This window comes from Pituophis catenifer, unplaced genomic scaffold, assembly GCF_029215685.1.
Source record: "Pituophis catenifer annectens isolate HBS135680 unplaced genomic scaffold, rPitCat1.0.hap2 SCAF_6, whole genome shotgun sequence".
In the NCBI taxonomy this organism is placed as follows: Eukaryota; Metazoa; Chordata; class Lepidosauria; order Squamata; family Colubridae; genus Pituophis; species Pituophis catenifer.
This window is the reverse complement of record NW_027256886.1, coordinates 102,663,105-102,679,429: the sequence shown is the minus strand read 5'-3', so window position 1 is coordinate 102,679,429 and position 16,325 is coordinate 102,663,105. Positions and strand designations below refer to the sequence as shown.

Here is a 16,325-nt window from a genome sequence, read left to right as displayed (position 1 = left end):
AAATAAAAGGTGAAAAAAAAGGAAAGGAAAACAAAAACAGAGAAAGAGAAAAGAGAGAAAATAGAAATAAAAAAGGAGAATGCAAGTATCGGAAAAAGAAAGAAAATCAGAAAGGTAGCAAAGGAAAACAAAAAAAAAGAGGTATAATACCTCATATCAATATTCAGACTTCAAATATGCATTAAGCTTTACATTTCTATTTTAATCAAGCTATGTTGTTTTTCTTACTTTGCAACCTACTATAATTCTTTTTCCAATCTGTCCAAAATTGTTCTTTTTCAATTTCAATATTGTCAATAATAAAAATTCTATAAAGTTTAATTCTTTTATATCATTCCATATATATCATTATGTCTTCTTTTAGTGCCACACCTTTTTTTTCCTTTTCTTGCTGCACCTGTTAATTCAGTTATAGTCATTCCATTTTATTTCTGTTTTCCTTTCCATCAATAAAGCTTCCAATAGACAGATTGAGTATCCCCAAAGTCAAAGCTCCTTATTTGTTGCCAAAGTAATCCAGTTAAAGTAACAAGACACTTAGTTTACCTTCCAAACTGCTAGCAATCCGCAATTACACTTTCGCTTCTTCAGTCTCTATTTTGTGTATTGTAAAGCTATCCGCTTGTCTTTTCCCTTTGTTTTAAAAAGGTCCTGCTTATCGCCTCTTTCCTTTTCCTCTCTTCCATGAATAATCCATTCCCATTTTAAAAAAAAAAAAAACAGTTTTCAAAATTTATAACTTTCCATAAAAGCAGTCATTCCAAATTAGCAATAAAATCCATAATCCTTTGGTGGGTCTTTCCCTTTTAGAAAGTATTTTGCAGATCTTCTTGCCCCAATACACCATAGCCACTGATTAAGGCTGGGGCACACTTATCAATATCCACAGTTTAAACGCTGTTCCTGCCTGGGTTTGGTCTTGCTTACCCGGCTTCCGAATGCCTCGCTCTCACTTTTCCTTCTTCCTCCAGCACAGTGCTTTCTCCGGTTGGCCCGGGCTTCGAGGCAGTCGCCATGACTGCCGCTCCCCCACCATCAGCTCAGAGGGCTTCCTCCGGCCCCGAGGAACTTGCCCATTCCTCTCGGCTGTCCAAGGGGTCCCTCTCTCTTCCCCTGTCCCTCCAGGACAGGGTAGTTCCGCAGACCTGTCGGCAGCGACTTGTCAGTCGGAGTTTTTGCAGGGCTCGTTAAGAGCCCCGTCATTTCCCCGACTGAATCGCCCAGCGCCAACCGCTTTCCATTCTAGAATTTTTAACTGGATATTCCTTGAGCGTTTTTATTTGTTTTGGTCTCTGGTCTTTTTAATAAACTTGATTTGCAATTTGATTTACCAAGAAGGGTACTTAAAAAGACATATGATAGAGTTGACTGTTCCCCATGTAGTGAATCCTTTCCTCAGATAAAGGAACAATTCTTGTGTCTTGAAGAAATGCACCATCACTTTGAGGTTGCAGTGATCATATTTCAAACATAGGACAGAACCGACCATTAATTGCTGGACGGGGGCCTGTTCATTCATTGCTCTTAAGTCTCTGTAGTTGTTGATGATGAATTAGAACAGCCTGCCCAAATCTGATGGTTTCAAGATGTTAATTAATGCCTGCTCCTGATTCATGCTTGGCAACAAGTCCACCTTCCTCCAAGAAGGGGGACCCAGATGTGTCTGCTAACACTGGTGCTGCTCCGTTTGTAGTCCTCTCTCCCCTAAGTCAGGTGGAACCTCCCCTTCCCCAGATGTGGCTGCCTAGAGTTGGGGGAGGGAAGAAGGGTCCAGCTGTTTTATCATCCCCCCCCACAACTCCCAAAGGAACAGAAGTGGGGGATGAGCTCAGGGGCCTCAGCGCAATGGCCACGGAGAAAGGCGGAGGCAGAAAGGGGGCTTTGCAGTCCTGGGGGGGGCAGTTTTCCCTCGGTTGCCTCTCAACGGCCTTTTCAAGAAATCAAGAAAGAAGTATATAAGATATATAATAAAGCACGGAGAAGAGACAGAGAATCCAGGGGGATCCATGGAAGGGGGAAACAGTTGAGACTCCATGAGACAGAGAGCAGTTGATCCCTAAGATCCCTCTCAGGAATGGGGGATCTCAGCATGTAGAGCAGGGGTCCTCAAATTTTTTAAACGGGGCCAATTCACAGTCCCTCAGACCAGTGATGGGATTCAGCCAGTTCGCACCAGTTCGCCCGAACCGGTAGCTAACTGTGCCCGACCACGCCCCTTGCCCCTCCCAGCCACTCTCCTCGGATGAGGCTGATATGTAATGCCTCTTCTCTTGCTGCACGGCCCTCCCAATCAGCAGAGGCTCCCTAAATGAGAAAGCTGACCGGGGTCAGGCCTTTGCTATCCATCGCAGCTAGGAATCTCGAAGAAAGCCCAGAATGAATGCTTGTGTTGCAGCCAATCCGGGCGCTAGCTAGGCAGGCGGCCTACAAACTCCGTGGTCTTCCCAGGAGCCCGGCCGAAGTTTCACTCGCTGAGGCACCAGGACTCCTGATGACGGGACGGGTCCTTTGGGCACCCAGGAGCTCCAGCCCAGCCTCCGCCTCAGCGAGTGGTGCGCGAAAGTCCGGCCGGGCTCCTGGAGGGGCAGAGGTGGCAGGAGGCCGATCCGGGGCTGCTTGTAGCACAAACGTTCCTCCTGGGCTTTGAGGTTCCTGGCTGCAATGGGCAGCAAAGCGGATGCAGCAGCTGGGAAAGGGGGTGAAGGAAAAGGGTCCCGTTGCCAAGGTATGCGTGGGTTGGAGGGGGGGGAAGTAATTCAAACTTTGGCCTCCCGGTGCGGTGCAGGGCTTTGGGCAAAGGCCGGAGGGAAGGGCCTCTGGCTCTCTCTCGCCCTCCCTCCCCAGCCTCGGGTGATGCAGGCAGAAGCTCCCGTTGCCCTTTCCAAGCCTGCTGTCGATGAAGCTGGGCGCCGATGAGGGCTGGCTTTTTGCCTGGCTTTGTCCGGCTGTGGGGGGGGGGGAACGGACGGGGTCCTGGGGAGGAAGCCATGATCCCCCGACAGCCGGACAAAAGGATGCAAAGAGCCCTCACCGGCTTCTCCGACAGCGGCCTCGCACAAGGCAACGGGGCTCCGCCTGCAAGCAAGCTGGACTGGGGAGGGGGGAGCAGGAGCGAGCCCTGAGGAGGGAAGGCAGGCAAAGGGCGAGCGAGGGCAGCCGCAGCATCCTGGAGCACCTGCAATTCCCTCCGATCGGCTCCCCCGCCTCTCCTCTCCCCCCGTTAGCCAGCCTGCCAGCCGGAGGGGAGTTGGGGGGCTTCATTGCGTTCCAGGCATTTCCCACCCGAAGGGCACGCCGCTTTTGCAATGGGGGGAGGGGTTTGGGGAAGGCAGCGGGGGGAATGGGGTGGGGGCAGAGGAGCCGCTTTCAAGCCATTGGCTTTTGCGGGGTGGAGAGTCTCCCCCTAGGCAGAGGCACCCTGCCCATTTCGGTAGCCCCCCCCCTTCCTAGGGAAAATAATTTTTTTAAAAAAAATCCCTGCAAATGGTTTGTAAAAAAAATGAGAAGCTTTGCCTCCGCTGGGCAGTAGAGCTGCATCTCTCCTGAGTGCGGAGAGGCTGAGGAGAAGGCTTGGCTGCCTGCCAGAAAGTCTCTCTGGGAGCCTCACCTGTGGCAGAGATGAGACCGTCACCTGGCTCCAGCCCCCGATTCCCCTTCAGCCTTGCCACATGAGGAGCAGCCCTGGCAGACTCTCCAAGCCTGAAGCAGAAGGGAAGGAGGGTGGGAGAGAGAGACCCAATCCAACCTCTGTGTGTGTGAGGGAGAGGGGGAGGGAGGGGGAGAGGGAGGGAGAGGGAAAAGGAGGGAGAGAGAGGGAGAGGGAGGGGGAGGGGGGAGAGAGATGGGGCTTCTTGGGGGTGCATTTTGGAGAAGCGTCAAGAGAAATGCCAAAAGGACAATCAGTTTGGGATTAAACTCCAAATGAAATGGGGTCTTCAGGAAAAGGAGACATGAAGAACTTTCAACTGCAGGATTCTAAAACTCTCCTTGAAAGGAATGTCTGGAGGCAGCTCTCGAACTCCTCAGTCCAGAGGGAGCAAAAGAGGGAGGGTCCCAGTGAGGGTCTTAGCCAGTGGTGGGTTCTAACCGCTATTACCACCGGTTCCCTTCGTCCATGCGCTTTGCCTGCCATCTCCCTGAACTGGGGAGAACCGGGAGCAACCCACCTCTGGTCTCAGCTATTTAGTTTAAGAATAACAGAGCTTAAAGGGACTTTGGAGGCCTTGTAGTCCAGGGGACCCCAAACTTGGCAGCTTTAAGGCTTGTGGACTTCAACTCCCAGAATTCTCCAGCCAGCCATGCTTGAAGTCCACAAGTCTTGAAGCTGCCAGGAGAATTCTGGGAGTTGAATTCTTCTGTGGGGATGGAGCCCAGATTGAAATGTTGCCCCTTGGATCTGGAATGAAAGCTCCAGAGAGTCCAGGTTTTCCTCTCCAGGCCCAGATGATGAAGGGGAGCTGAGAGGGAAACACCACAAAAGATTAAATATTATTCATATCCAAAAGGCCTTGTGAAAATGTACCTAAAGGAACACAGGGGTCTTTGCCAGCTTTAGGTGTCCTCCTCGCTGCCTGCAGAGGCCAAGTATGGCTTAAAAGGCCAGAGTATAGGCTGCCTTGTACAGGCAGTGAGAGGGACCGCTAACTCATGGAAGGACCCGGTGGAGGAAGGACCCTGAGTGCTGACTGGAATTCTGGGAATTGAAGTCCACACCTCTTCAGGTTGCTAAGGCTGAGAAAGACGCTCTAGTAAACCCTTCACTGGGCAGTTGGAAGGATGACCTCTGAGGTCTCTTTCGACTCCATTTGTCCATTATTCTAACTCCTCCACTCTTTACGGAGGGCAAAAGAATCCTCTCCAAAAAGGGACTTGGGCAACAAAATGGAGGATGCGGGGTCTTTTCCAGCTTTAGCTGTCCCTCTCACTGCCTGCGGAGGCCAGGTGTGGCTTAAAGGCCAGACCGCAGATTGCCCCCTACAGGCAGTGAGAGGGACAGCTAAAGCGTATAGTCCATTTTGTGGCGGGAACCTCTAGTAGAAAGAGGGAAAGGAGGAAAATGGATGTAGCTAGAATTCTCTTCGTGGCTTTTTTCATCCCTTTTCAGACTCTGTTCTGTGTGTGGAACTTAATCTCTTCTTTTGGCTCCTTGAATAAAGTCCATCTTGGTTTAAGCCCCGGAGTTTCCTCAGGGCCTCCCTGTCTCCCCCTCAGGCCAACTGAGCCCCTGAGTCCCAAGGCCAGAGCTTCTCTCCTCGATCCCCTCCTGGCTCCCCAGAATTAGAATATTATGAATTATCCTCAGAGAAGCAAATAGCGCTGCTGTTTTCAGATGCACAAAAGGCGTTTGATAACGTGAATTTTGGCAATTTATGAGAAAACAGTTGAAAATGATGGATTTTGGAGACAGATTCATAAATATGATCCAAACTATATATAGAGAGACCAAATGGCAAAGGTGAAATGACAAAGAAAATAGAAATCAGAAAAGGAACAAGACAAGGATCCCCTTCATCTCCATTATTATTTATATTGACATTAGAGGTTTTAAATAGAAAAGTGAGACAGGAAAAGGAAATAAAAAGAATGAGAATTAAAAAAGAAGAATATAAACTACAAGCATTTGCAGATGATTTGGTGTTTATCATGGAAGCTCCAATAGAGACAGCGCCAAACCTATTAGAGCAAATAGAAAAATATGGGAAAATAGCAGGACTGAAAATCAACAAAGAGAAATATTAGTTAAAATATGAGAGAAAATCAAAAAAAGGAGATGATGGAGAAACTGAACATCCAAATTGTGAAGAAAGTGAAATATTTGGGCATCCATCTGACATCAAGACGTGCAATGCTCAAGGAAGACAATTATTATAAACTGAAAAAACAAATCGAAACAGACCTGGAGAAATGGAGAAACTTGCAATTACCACTAATGAGTAGAATAGCATTAATAAAAATGAATGTATCACCAAAAATATTATTTTTATTTCAAACTATACCAATAAAACTGGAGAAAAAAATACTTTGAAGAGCTGAAGAAAATAACATGGAAATATGTGTGGCAAGGAAAGAGCAAGACTTAACATTAAAATGCTACAAGATGCAAGAACTAGAGGTTGCTTGGCTTGGTGGGCGGGGCAGAGGAAGGTTACTGCAAAATCTCCATTTCCTCCCGATCAGCTGGGACTCTGGAGGGAAAGAATAGTTGGGGGCGGCACCAGTCAGAGGTGCAATTTACTGGTTCCCCAAATACTCAAAATTTCCGCTACTGGTTCTCCAGAACTGGTCAGAACCTGCTGAAACCCACCTCTGTTCTAGTCGTGCCTTAGTCCTTTTTGATTGGGGGTGTGAAACTTGGAAAAATGTTCTGAGATTGATGTGGGATATCAGAATTGGGGATTCCTAGAGTATGAGATGGCTGAGTATTCAATATTGTGTGGTGTGATAGAGGAAAGTGAAATTGTGGGAAAACACCAGTTCCATGTTGGGAAAAGCCATAAGTCTCTCTGCCTTCTGCTTGTGGGAGAACCAGAGGGATTTGTGTGGTCACTGTGAATCTTAGACTGATCTTGGTCTGATCCATCAGAGCTTTTCTTATTATCTTTAAAATAGAATTTTCAGAGGGATTCCATTCACAATTAAGAGCCATTCTGAGGCCTAAACAGATTCCCAATTGAAGAGCAATCTGTGTGGTTGGAGAGCAGAACATCTTCCATGGGTGCCTCTTCCTAGAAACCTGGAAGTCCCCCCCCCCACCCTCTATTCACTCCCTTCTAGGACCTGGATGAATATTATGCAGCATTGAACATTTGTGATCTGGTCAGTGATGCGGCTGCCTTTAGACAGGATCCCCTCAACCTCCTCCTGGGGAGAATCTCAAGGTCCCCTTTCTCTGGACATCTTCTCCAGCCCTTCACAGACAAGACAAGCTTGGAAGACGAGCAGAGAAATTGCTTTAGGTAGAAATTGTAGAATGGAAAATTAAAGGGTCTGAAAACTGCTATTTTATTTCTGTGGTTGATGAAAGAAAAAAAATACAGTGGAAATTTCTTTACACTTTTCATTTTCTCATTTACCTTTTTTAAATTTTGGTATGAAGTACACTCCAAAATAAAAACAATCCCAAACTAAAATCCCAGACAGCTGCTGAACACTTTCTGCAAAGGAGGTTTTTATGAGGAAATCAAGAAAGAACTATATAAGAGGGATGAAAATTTCCCTCCCCAGCTGAAAGCCGCTAAAACACGGCATTTCACATCATTCCGGCATTCTCACGGAGAGGATCAGGCAACTAGGCTGGTGTTTGGTTCTCACAGCTTCCTCCTGGCCTCTTTTCCTCCTCACTCTCTCTCTCTCACACTTTTAGCTGCTGTCAGTGGGAACAAGTGCCTGAATTCTTTTCTATAAGGTGTCACATTCAATAGCTGTTGCTGATCAGCAAATTCCTCTGAATCACTTTTACAGAGTTCTCTTTAGCAAAATGTATTGAGCTGAAAGGAAAGGGAACTACAAGAATTCCAGTCGTTCAACAGTTTCCCATTCTGAACCAAATAGAAATGATTTTCTTTGATTGCTGCATACTATCTAAATGGAAAGAATATCTCCTTTCAAATAAAATAAACCTTTAACAATTCTTCCAGTATCATAATGGTGTTATATCTCATGTTTTTACATTTGTTCTGGCTGTGAGCTGCTCCTTTGTGTTGAGGTCTGGCCTCAGAAGGATAATGTAGCACTTGGGGATGAAGATGCAGCCCAGCAGACCAGCACTGGAGGCCAGGATGGAGAAGACCTGCACAGCCACCATGTATTTCCCTTTGGTGCTCAGGTAGGTGGGCACAAAAGTCACCCAGACACTGCAGAAGACCAGCATGCTGAAGGTGATCAGCTTGGCTTCGTTGAAGGCCCCAGGCAGGTTCCTGGCCAGGAAAGCCACCGTGAAGCAGATGGCAGCCAGGAAGCCCATGTAGCTGAGGGTGACGTAGAACATGACAACAGCCCCTTCGTTGCACTGCAGGATGATCTCTCCAGGTTGGGAGTGGAGGTCAGAGTCAGGGAAGGGGGGAGAAATTCCCAGCCAGGTGGAGCAGATGATAATTTGGACTGTAGAACAAGAAAGTATGATGGAGTTGGCCAAGCTCTTCCCCAACCATCTCTTCACTCGGTTTCCTGGTTTTGTGGCCAGGAAGGCCAGCACCACCGTGATGGTTTTGGCCAAGAGAGAAGAAATGGCCACTGAGAAGATGATGCTGAAAACTGTTTGTCGGAGAAGGCAGGTGGCTTTCCTTGGTTGACCAATGAAGAGAGAAGAAGACAAGAAGCAAAGCAGGAGGGAGACCAGGAGGATGTAGGAGAGGTCCCGGTTGTTGGCTTTGACAAGGGGAGTTTCTCGGTATTTAATGAAGATGATTAAAACAAGGCATGTGATTAAGAACAAGAATAGGGCAAAAGAGACCAGGATAATGCCCAGATGTTCCTCATAAGATAGGAAGGTTACGATTTTGGGGATACATTGGACTCTGTCCTCATTTGGATATTTATCACCTGGACACTTGGTGCATTTTTTCGTATCTGAGAAACCAAAAAGCAACTTTTTTTAATAATCTGTCCTTTTATCTTACTAGAAATAACATTCATTTATATTCCTTATAGAAGGATATAAGAAGATATAAGGATATAAGGGTATATATAAGGATATATGAGATATAAGGATATAAGAAGGATATAAGAAGATTCATTTCTATTCTTTATTCCTTATAGGAATTTACATGCAAATTACATGCATTTACCAAGAAGTATTTCTTAATAATTTCCTTAAACAGTCACTTCTCTGAAATGGTATAGGTCTCCTGCTAGAGCAGGGGGTAGGACTAAAAGACCTCTAAGGTTCCTTCCAGCTGTATTCTGATTGATTGATTGTACATGACTAGCAGAATCCTCAAGGGGAGGATCCAATATACAGTGGATTGCAAGGTCTTTCAGAAGGTGGACCTGAAACAATTCATCAAGTTTCAAAGATCTCAGATGTTCCTAGAAATGTAAACTTAGCAGCACATATCCAAACTAAAAAGCAGAAGAGATGTTTCCTCTGCTGTTAGTAAAGCTTGCCCAGTCTGCTACCCCCTCTTCCCATCTCTTCCCAGCCCCTCCTTCCAAGTCTTTTTGATTTACTTCCTTTTAGATAAGAAATTGTACAGGTTAAAAATAAAAAAAAATGTAGGTGAGCTTAAATGTGTCTTTTAACTTGCACTTTCATGAAAAGTTTCTGGATGGATCCAGTTCCACAAAGCCTCCCATTTTCCTCAGTGTGACCCACCTTCCTGAATGGAGAAGGTCCCCTCCGGACAAGGAATGCAGTCGTAGCAGCAAACTGGCTCTCCTTCTCGAGCCCTCTTGACAAATCCAGGATGACAACTTTCCACACATTTGGACTGAGGCAGAGACTAAGCAGAAGAAAAGGAATGCCAAGGAAAAGGTGTTAGGACTCTCCATCTATGGAAAATGGAAGTAGAAATGAATGGAGACAAGTAGCCTCTGGTCTTCATTGAGTTAAATGTGAAATCTCTGACTACTTCTAAACAGATGCAGGAGATGTAACAACTCGCAGATTCTTCATTTTGTTCCTCTCTTTTGATTTTTGAATTTAATGTTACAATAAAGTACTTTTCTACTTAAAGTCTTGAGGGATGGAATTGAAAAAAGATTTAAGTATGATAATATATTCAAATTAAAATTGAGAATAAAGTTTGATGTAAAATTTTAGGAAACTTTTATTCCATTCAATTTTTTAATTACCCTGGAGACGATAGGTTTAACCCACTTGAAATGGGACCTCAGAGTTTGGAAAACAGAGAAAGGACATCAAAATTTGTCCCACCTTATTGAGCGACTTTAGCCGTGAAAGAGCATCTTGTTTGATAGTAAGTCTCTGTCTTTGAAAATACGCCAGAGGCTCTCTCCTGACATCCTCCTTGGGGAGAACCAAGAAGCCCCAAATGCCCATATCTGCCATTATCTCTCCATTTTGGTCCAAGTACAGTTTTCTTCGAGAAATATTGAAAAACCCGTTCTTCTTCAGAAAGGGATGAAACTAGAATGGGAACATCCAGGAATCTGAAAAACAGAAAACTTTCTTATCTCACATTGAATTTTTCTTCTACAATTGTCTAATCTCCAAATATGGTTAAATAGGATACAAATACTGCCGTCAGCTTCATAAGTGAATGAAAAAATGAGAAAAAATTGTCAACCATACACTGACAAAATATAGAGAAAATATAATTGACACAATTGGTCAATTATAGGGAACATTCTAGAGCAGTTGCTAGTTAGTTCCAGTACTCAAAGTCATTCCATTAGATATCCTCCAGGTTTTCAAGGTTGATCCTCTAGTAACCATAAAGTAGATAAGTATAGAACAGTAGATAATACAGGAGACCTCCAGGTGTTGTTATTCTCTTATCAAAATTTTCCAAGGTTGTTTTATTATTCTAGGAGTATGACATAGTATATATCCATTCACCAGTAGATGGTGACTTCATCTTAAAAATCAACATTAAAAATCCACTTTTAAACTATTCTGCCAGTTATACATTTCAAGTTGATTCAAACAGAATATTCAATCAACAGTCAGATGTTCAGCATTTTAAAAGGCCTGATCAAAGTCATGCCAGTAAGATTTATACATCGAGTCTTTTTGTATTTTATATCTTTTGCTTATTTCCTGTTAGGGTGCAATTTCTCTCTGCCTCTCCTTAATTGCAGCTTAAAAACATTCCAGAGAGCCTCTTTTCCCAGATTGATTTTCTTTTTGAGTCAAATCAGTGGTGAAATGTAAGATTTGTTACTACCAGTTCTGTGGGCAAGGCTTGGTGGGGGGTGGTAATGTGACTGGGTGGGCATGGCCACCTTTTTTTTTTTACTTTTAAAACCATTTTTTTCTACAACCCCTTCTCTGAACCACCACCCGCCATCGCTACCGGATCAGGCGATCCAGTCGGAACCGGGAGCATTTCACCCCTGGGTCAAATCCTAAGCAAAAATTAAAATTCACCTTACCCAGCTCTAAATCACTGTCCACTCTCACCGCTCCAGCACAAGCTTAGTTTCTTTGGCTGCCCCTGATTCACAGCAGCCATGATGGCTGCCACGTCTTCGGCAGAGAGGGAAGAAACCCTGGGTCCAGTAGTAGAGCTGACGCTCTCTGTGACCTGCAGGGTGCCCCTTCGTGCCCCTACAGGGCGACATTAGCCCATTGGGTGCTCTCCAATGAAGAGGATTCAGCATGGGGGTGCGGAGACCCACTCCCCTGTGTCAATCTCACAGCGACATCACCGGAAGCACTGTTGAATGCTGTTTCTCTCAGCTGCAGCGCTTTCCGGATGGGACTTAGAGGAAAGCAGCGGCTCACAGCTGCAAAATTATACAAGATACTCTCTCTCCCAGCAAGAGCAGTAGCGAAGAGAAAAAGCTGCCAACCCAAAGAGCACATGGAACATCTCCGCGAGTGACTAAGACTCAGCAAGGGACGGCTGCAAGATCTCTGCTGCAGCACTTTCCGGATGGGACTTCTTACAGGTAAGAAGAACTGTCCAGGTCCGGTGCTTTGGCCTGAGGGGCCATAGTTTGAGGCCGGGGGGGCAGCATGCAGGCAGAGGCTCTGGGGCAAGACTGGAGCTGGGGATTGGTGCATTCCCCAACCCGGCTGAGGCAAAGGACAAATGGGTGGAGGCTCTGGGGTAAGGCCGGAGCCAAGGAATCACACTTTCCCTAACTCAGCTGAGGTGAAGGGTCAGTGGGCGGAGGCTCCAAAGCAAGTCTGAAGCCAGGGAATGGCACGTTCCCTGACCTGGCCAATGTGAAGGGTGAGCGGCCGGAGGCTCCAGGACCAGGCTGGAGCTGGGAAATGGTGCATCCCTGAGCCCCAACCCGAGGCAAAGGGTGAGTGGGCAGCATGCTTAATTTGGTGAGCAGAGCGGGTGAGGCATTGAGGCAAGGCATGGAGATTAGCTGGGCCACATGGCGAAAGGGAGATAATAGACTGAGTGGCTATGGATGCCGGCGTCTCGTGTTCTAGAAGTTCCATTACTTTTGATGGGGGGGGGGGTTGAGTGCTTCCTCCTGTCGAGAGGGCCCGCAACTTGGGTGTCCTCCTGGATTCCCGGCTGTCTTTGGAAGACCATCTTACGGCCGTGACCAGGGGGGCCTTCACCCAGGTTTGCCTGGTGCACTAATTGTGCCCCTTCCTAGACAGAGATGCCCTCCGTATGGTCACTCATGCCCTGGTTACTTCTCGTTTGGATTACTGCAACTCCCTCTACATGGGGCTGCCCTTGAGGTGCACCTGGAGGCTCCAACTGGTTCAGAATACGGCCGCGCCAGTGGTTATGGGAGCTCCCTGTTACTCCCTTAGGTCTTTGCAGGACCATCTCCTACCCACCTCCCACCGTCCTGTCTGCTCTCACAGGGCTGCCCTCCTCAGGGTACCGTCGGCCAGACAATATCGGCTGGCAATGCCCAGGGGTAGAGCGTTCTCTGTGGGTACCCCTGTCTTCTGGAACGAGTTACCCACCGAGCTTCGGATGGTGCCTGATCTCTGCTCCTTCCGTCGGGACTTAAAGACCTGGCTGTTTCAACAAATGGGTTGACCATGATCCTTGGGTTTTTCTTATTTTGATTATCGTTCTTTTAACTGGGTTTTAATCATTTTGATATTTTATCATTGTATGTTTTTAACTTGTGTTCGCCGCCCTGAGCACTTAGGGAGAAGGGCGGCATATAAATTTTTGGTTATATATATATAACCAAACATATATGTTTTTCCTCTAGCCAGGTTTTCCCTACGTAACCAAGGTTTTTCTGCAGCCCCAGCTCAGTAGAATCACATCCACTCGATTCTGGGCTTTTTTCTTTTCTAGCAGCCAGCAAGCTCTTCCTGCTAGGTGGGAGACCTATATAGATCTATTTCCAGCTCGTTTGCTTTCATCAGTAGGCCACACCCACATCTTGTGGCGTTTCCTCTGGGTGAGCGAGGCCAGCCAGTGGTGGAATTTGCCAATTCTCCCAACTGCGCAAAATCTTAACAACCGGTTCTCCTGAATCAGTCCAAACTGGCTGAATCCCACCCCTGCCTTGCAATTGAAGGAGAATTCGCAAAAAATCTACGTAAACTTCAGGGAAGGACAATGAAGCCAAGGAAGAGATCAAAGGAGCTGCTCTTAGCCTTGAGGAAAGAGAACAAGGAGAAGAGCTGAAGATCAGGAGGAGTCTGGGAGCCCCTTTTCCAACTGACACAATCTCTCGGTTGGAGAAGGGAGGATGCAGCCCTCTTCCAATCACTGACACACGTTACACACGAGTGTAAGAACTGTTCACTATTATTCCAGAGTGTCAGACATGGAAAAATGAATTCAGTTACAAGAGAGGAGATTTTAGCTGAAGGAGAGAAAAAAATATGATAAAAGGATGAGCTGAGCCAGTAAAGCAGAGAAATTTAGTCTCCTCTTCATGGATTGTCTGAATGCAAAGACTGAGCAGCCATCAGTCAGAGACTGGGATTCCTGCAGAGAGGAGAGGTTGGGCTAGATGGCCTCAAGGTCTCCTTCACATTTATAAAAGTTGTCATGTCACAACATGTATCTATTGTGCAGTTGTTGCTGTAGCCCCACTGAGTGGCCAGGGGCAGATAAGCCTAACTGTATGGCCTGAAGCCAGACTCCCTTTTCTCTCAGCCTTTGGAGGAGACGGAAGCAGCCGGTTTGACCGAGACACATGGTCATCCGGAGGCCTCCGTCCCTCACACGGAGCATCCCTGGAGAGGTTCCAGCTGCTTCTTTGTTGGCTGATAGTTAATGCTGCCTATCTCCTATTTATATTTGATTCTCACTCTTTGCATTTCCTCAGTTTCTCCTTTTCTCCCAATGAAACACCCAGATGCACCCCAGGCTCCCTTTCACTGGAGGAGAAGAGGGGGGTTTAGCTGCCTGTTGAGCTGCACACAGACCCACCTGCGGTGGGGACGGAACAAAGGGGAAATTCCACCATGCTCATCACAAACCCACAAATACAGGAATTCATTTAAAAAAGAATACAGCATTTTCAAATTAGCAGTGTGTAGTATTAAAATGCCATGGTATCTACTCTTTGGAACCATTATTCCCTGAGTAATTAAGTTTGCCAGATCTATTGAGATGGTTTCCCTCCTTCTCCTCTGAATTCCTTCTCCAAAGGATGTAAGATTAATGGATTTATATCGAGAAACCTTACCTGCCACGGATGCAGCCTTGGAGACCGCAACGTCTTTTTGCTCTCTTTCCTTCTCATCCTCAATCTGGAGGAATAAGCGGCATGCAAGGCCTGGGCCAGAGTCTTTATGAGACTGTAATATTGATAGTGATTTGGGATCCGTCTTGTGTTCCTTTTCTCCTGGGTCTCCAGTGGGGCTTTCTGGGTGCATCTTCTGCGGCCTTTGACAGAAAAGACGTTCTTTGAAAGAGAACAGAGAAAATAATGATCTTGAAACTTTTCCTCCACAAAGAAATGGGGTTCAAAAGCATCATCTTTTGGCCTATTTTTTGCCAAAAAAGCAAAGTTCCAAATACTATGGATATATTTGAGAAGTCTGTGCTTGTTTAGTGTGTACCCTAAAAAATTTGTGAGGATCCAGACTTTCCCTTCAACGGTTCCTGGAAAAAGCATAAGTGTTTCATGGAAAGGAAGGATTCGCTCCCAAATGGATGCATATTCTATGAAGTGAACAAAGACATTGACTTGTCTCCACTTAGAGAGGGCCTCTCTGGGGGCTGCTGCATGTTCAGTTGTTAAGAATCTTTGTGATATAACAACACAAATTCCACTCCTGACAAGCAATGGAGTAAAAGTCCTCATGAAATTCTCTCCCTCCTCTGTGTCTGAAGTAAAGAGGCCAATCAGGGTCCATCTGAAATGGAGGAGCAGTTGAACAATTGCTGGGTACAGGATCCCTTCTTTGGGGACCATCCGGTAGAAAAAGGGGAATTTACTTTTGTCACTCAGAGCCTCTGAAGCAGTTTCAAGATTGAGCTGAAAAAGCAATGAGGAATGCTGTGTTACATTTGGGGTCAAATCAAATCCAAAATATTAGATTTTAATAAATCCAACCTAAATCTCAGAATGTATTAGAATACTCTGTTAATCAGACATTGTTTAAAATATTAAAGACAGAATATTAGCAAGATTGTATAATAAAAGTGGAAAATAATAAGCAAATTAAAAAACAATAAGCAATGTAAACCATATTGCTGTATCACCCCTACAATTTACCGCAATTAGATTAACATGTGCAAATGCCATGATTCTATTTCAATAAAGGGCCTATTATAATTTTTGGGAGTTGTTGCATCTTTTTCTGCTTCTATATTCCAGATTCTTTGAGGAGAAATCTTTTTAGCTTCTTCTCAAGTTATACAAGAAAGAGGGAGACCTCAGAGCCTAATTTGATTTGTCAGTTATGTAATCCAAGATTGGTCTTTAATTGAAATTTTGTTTGACACAATTTTCAGAGTCTGTCAGTTTCCATAGATTACATTATAGGCCAATATCCATATTTTCTGAATTTATACAAAGCAGAAATTGTGTAAATTCCTAATACAACTGTGACGGCAGCAGCTGAAGTCCTTTTGCCCACCCCAAGATCCTCCTCAGAGGCTGAGATTGGGTTGGTTCTGCTGGTGGTTTCTCTCTGAAGCCCCAAACATCAGATTGAAAGAAGAACATGGGGGAAACTGGGCCTCATATACTTTAATAACTGGGGCCGTGGAAGCTGGAGAGCAATGAGGTTTTCATTTAAGGACCACTATCCTTCAGCCTAGGATTGCACTGTTTTTTTTTTTTTTTTTTGTTGTTGTTGTTGTTTTGGCTGCTGCCACACATTGATGGCTCACATTTAAGAGATTGTCCACTAAGACTCCAAGATCCCTCTCACAGTTACTGCTATGGAGCCAGGTTTCACTTAATCTGGAAGTGTACATTTGGTTTTTTCTGCTTAAGGCTAAGCTTTTACTTTTGTCTACATTAAATTTCATTTTCCAGTGTTCAAGTCTATCTAGATCTATCTCGATCTTGAGCCTATTTTGATGTTGGCTATTCCTGTCACTTGTGTCATCTGCAGATTTGATGATCTCCCCATCTATTATCCAAATCATTCATGAAAATGTTGAAGAGAACTGGGCCTAAAATGGAACCTTGGTGTTGCCAACTGCTTGTTTCCCTCAATGCAGACCTAGTTCCATTGAGGACCACAGACTGACTCCATCTGGGGGGTGATGCTGTCTCTCCCACATATTTTCAGC

General features: G+C 45.5%; 1 protein-coding gene across 1 annotated transcript; it reads right to left on the bottom strand.

Moving 5' to 3' along the window:
* Positions 1-2,411: 2,411 nt before the first annotated feature.
* On the bottom strand, positions 2,412-14,452 carry LOC139318746 (vomeronasal type-2 receptor 26-like). Its single transcript, XM_070946325.1, has 8 exons — positions 14,263-14,452; positions 11,127-11,230; positions 9,875-10,087; positions 9,314-9,434; positions 7,697-8,568; positions 5,615-5,673; positions 3,608-3,699; positions 2,412-2,686 (listed from the first exon to the last, which is right to left on the bottom strand). The coding sequence occupies exons 1-8, from the start codon at positions 14,450-14,452 to the stop codon at positions 2,412-2,414; spliced, it is 1,926 nt and encodes a 641-aa protein (XP_070802426.1).
* Positions 14,453-16,325: the final 1,873 nt, after the last annotated feature.

Coding starts and splice junctions, on each gene's coding strand:
- LOC139318746 (XM_070946325.1), bottom strand. CDS start 14,452: ATGCACCCAGAAAGCCCCACTGGAGACCCAGGAGAAAAGGAACACAAG. Junction 9,435..9,874: donor GGCTAAAGTCGCTCAATAAG/GTGGGACAAATT, acceptor GCTTAGTCTCTG/CCTCAGTCCAAATGTGTGGA. Junction 5,674..7,696: donor TGAGGCCAGACCTCAACACA/AAGGAGCAGCTC, acceptor TTGCTCTAATAG/GTTTGGCGCTGTCTCTATTG.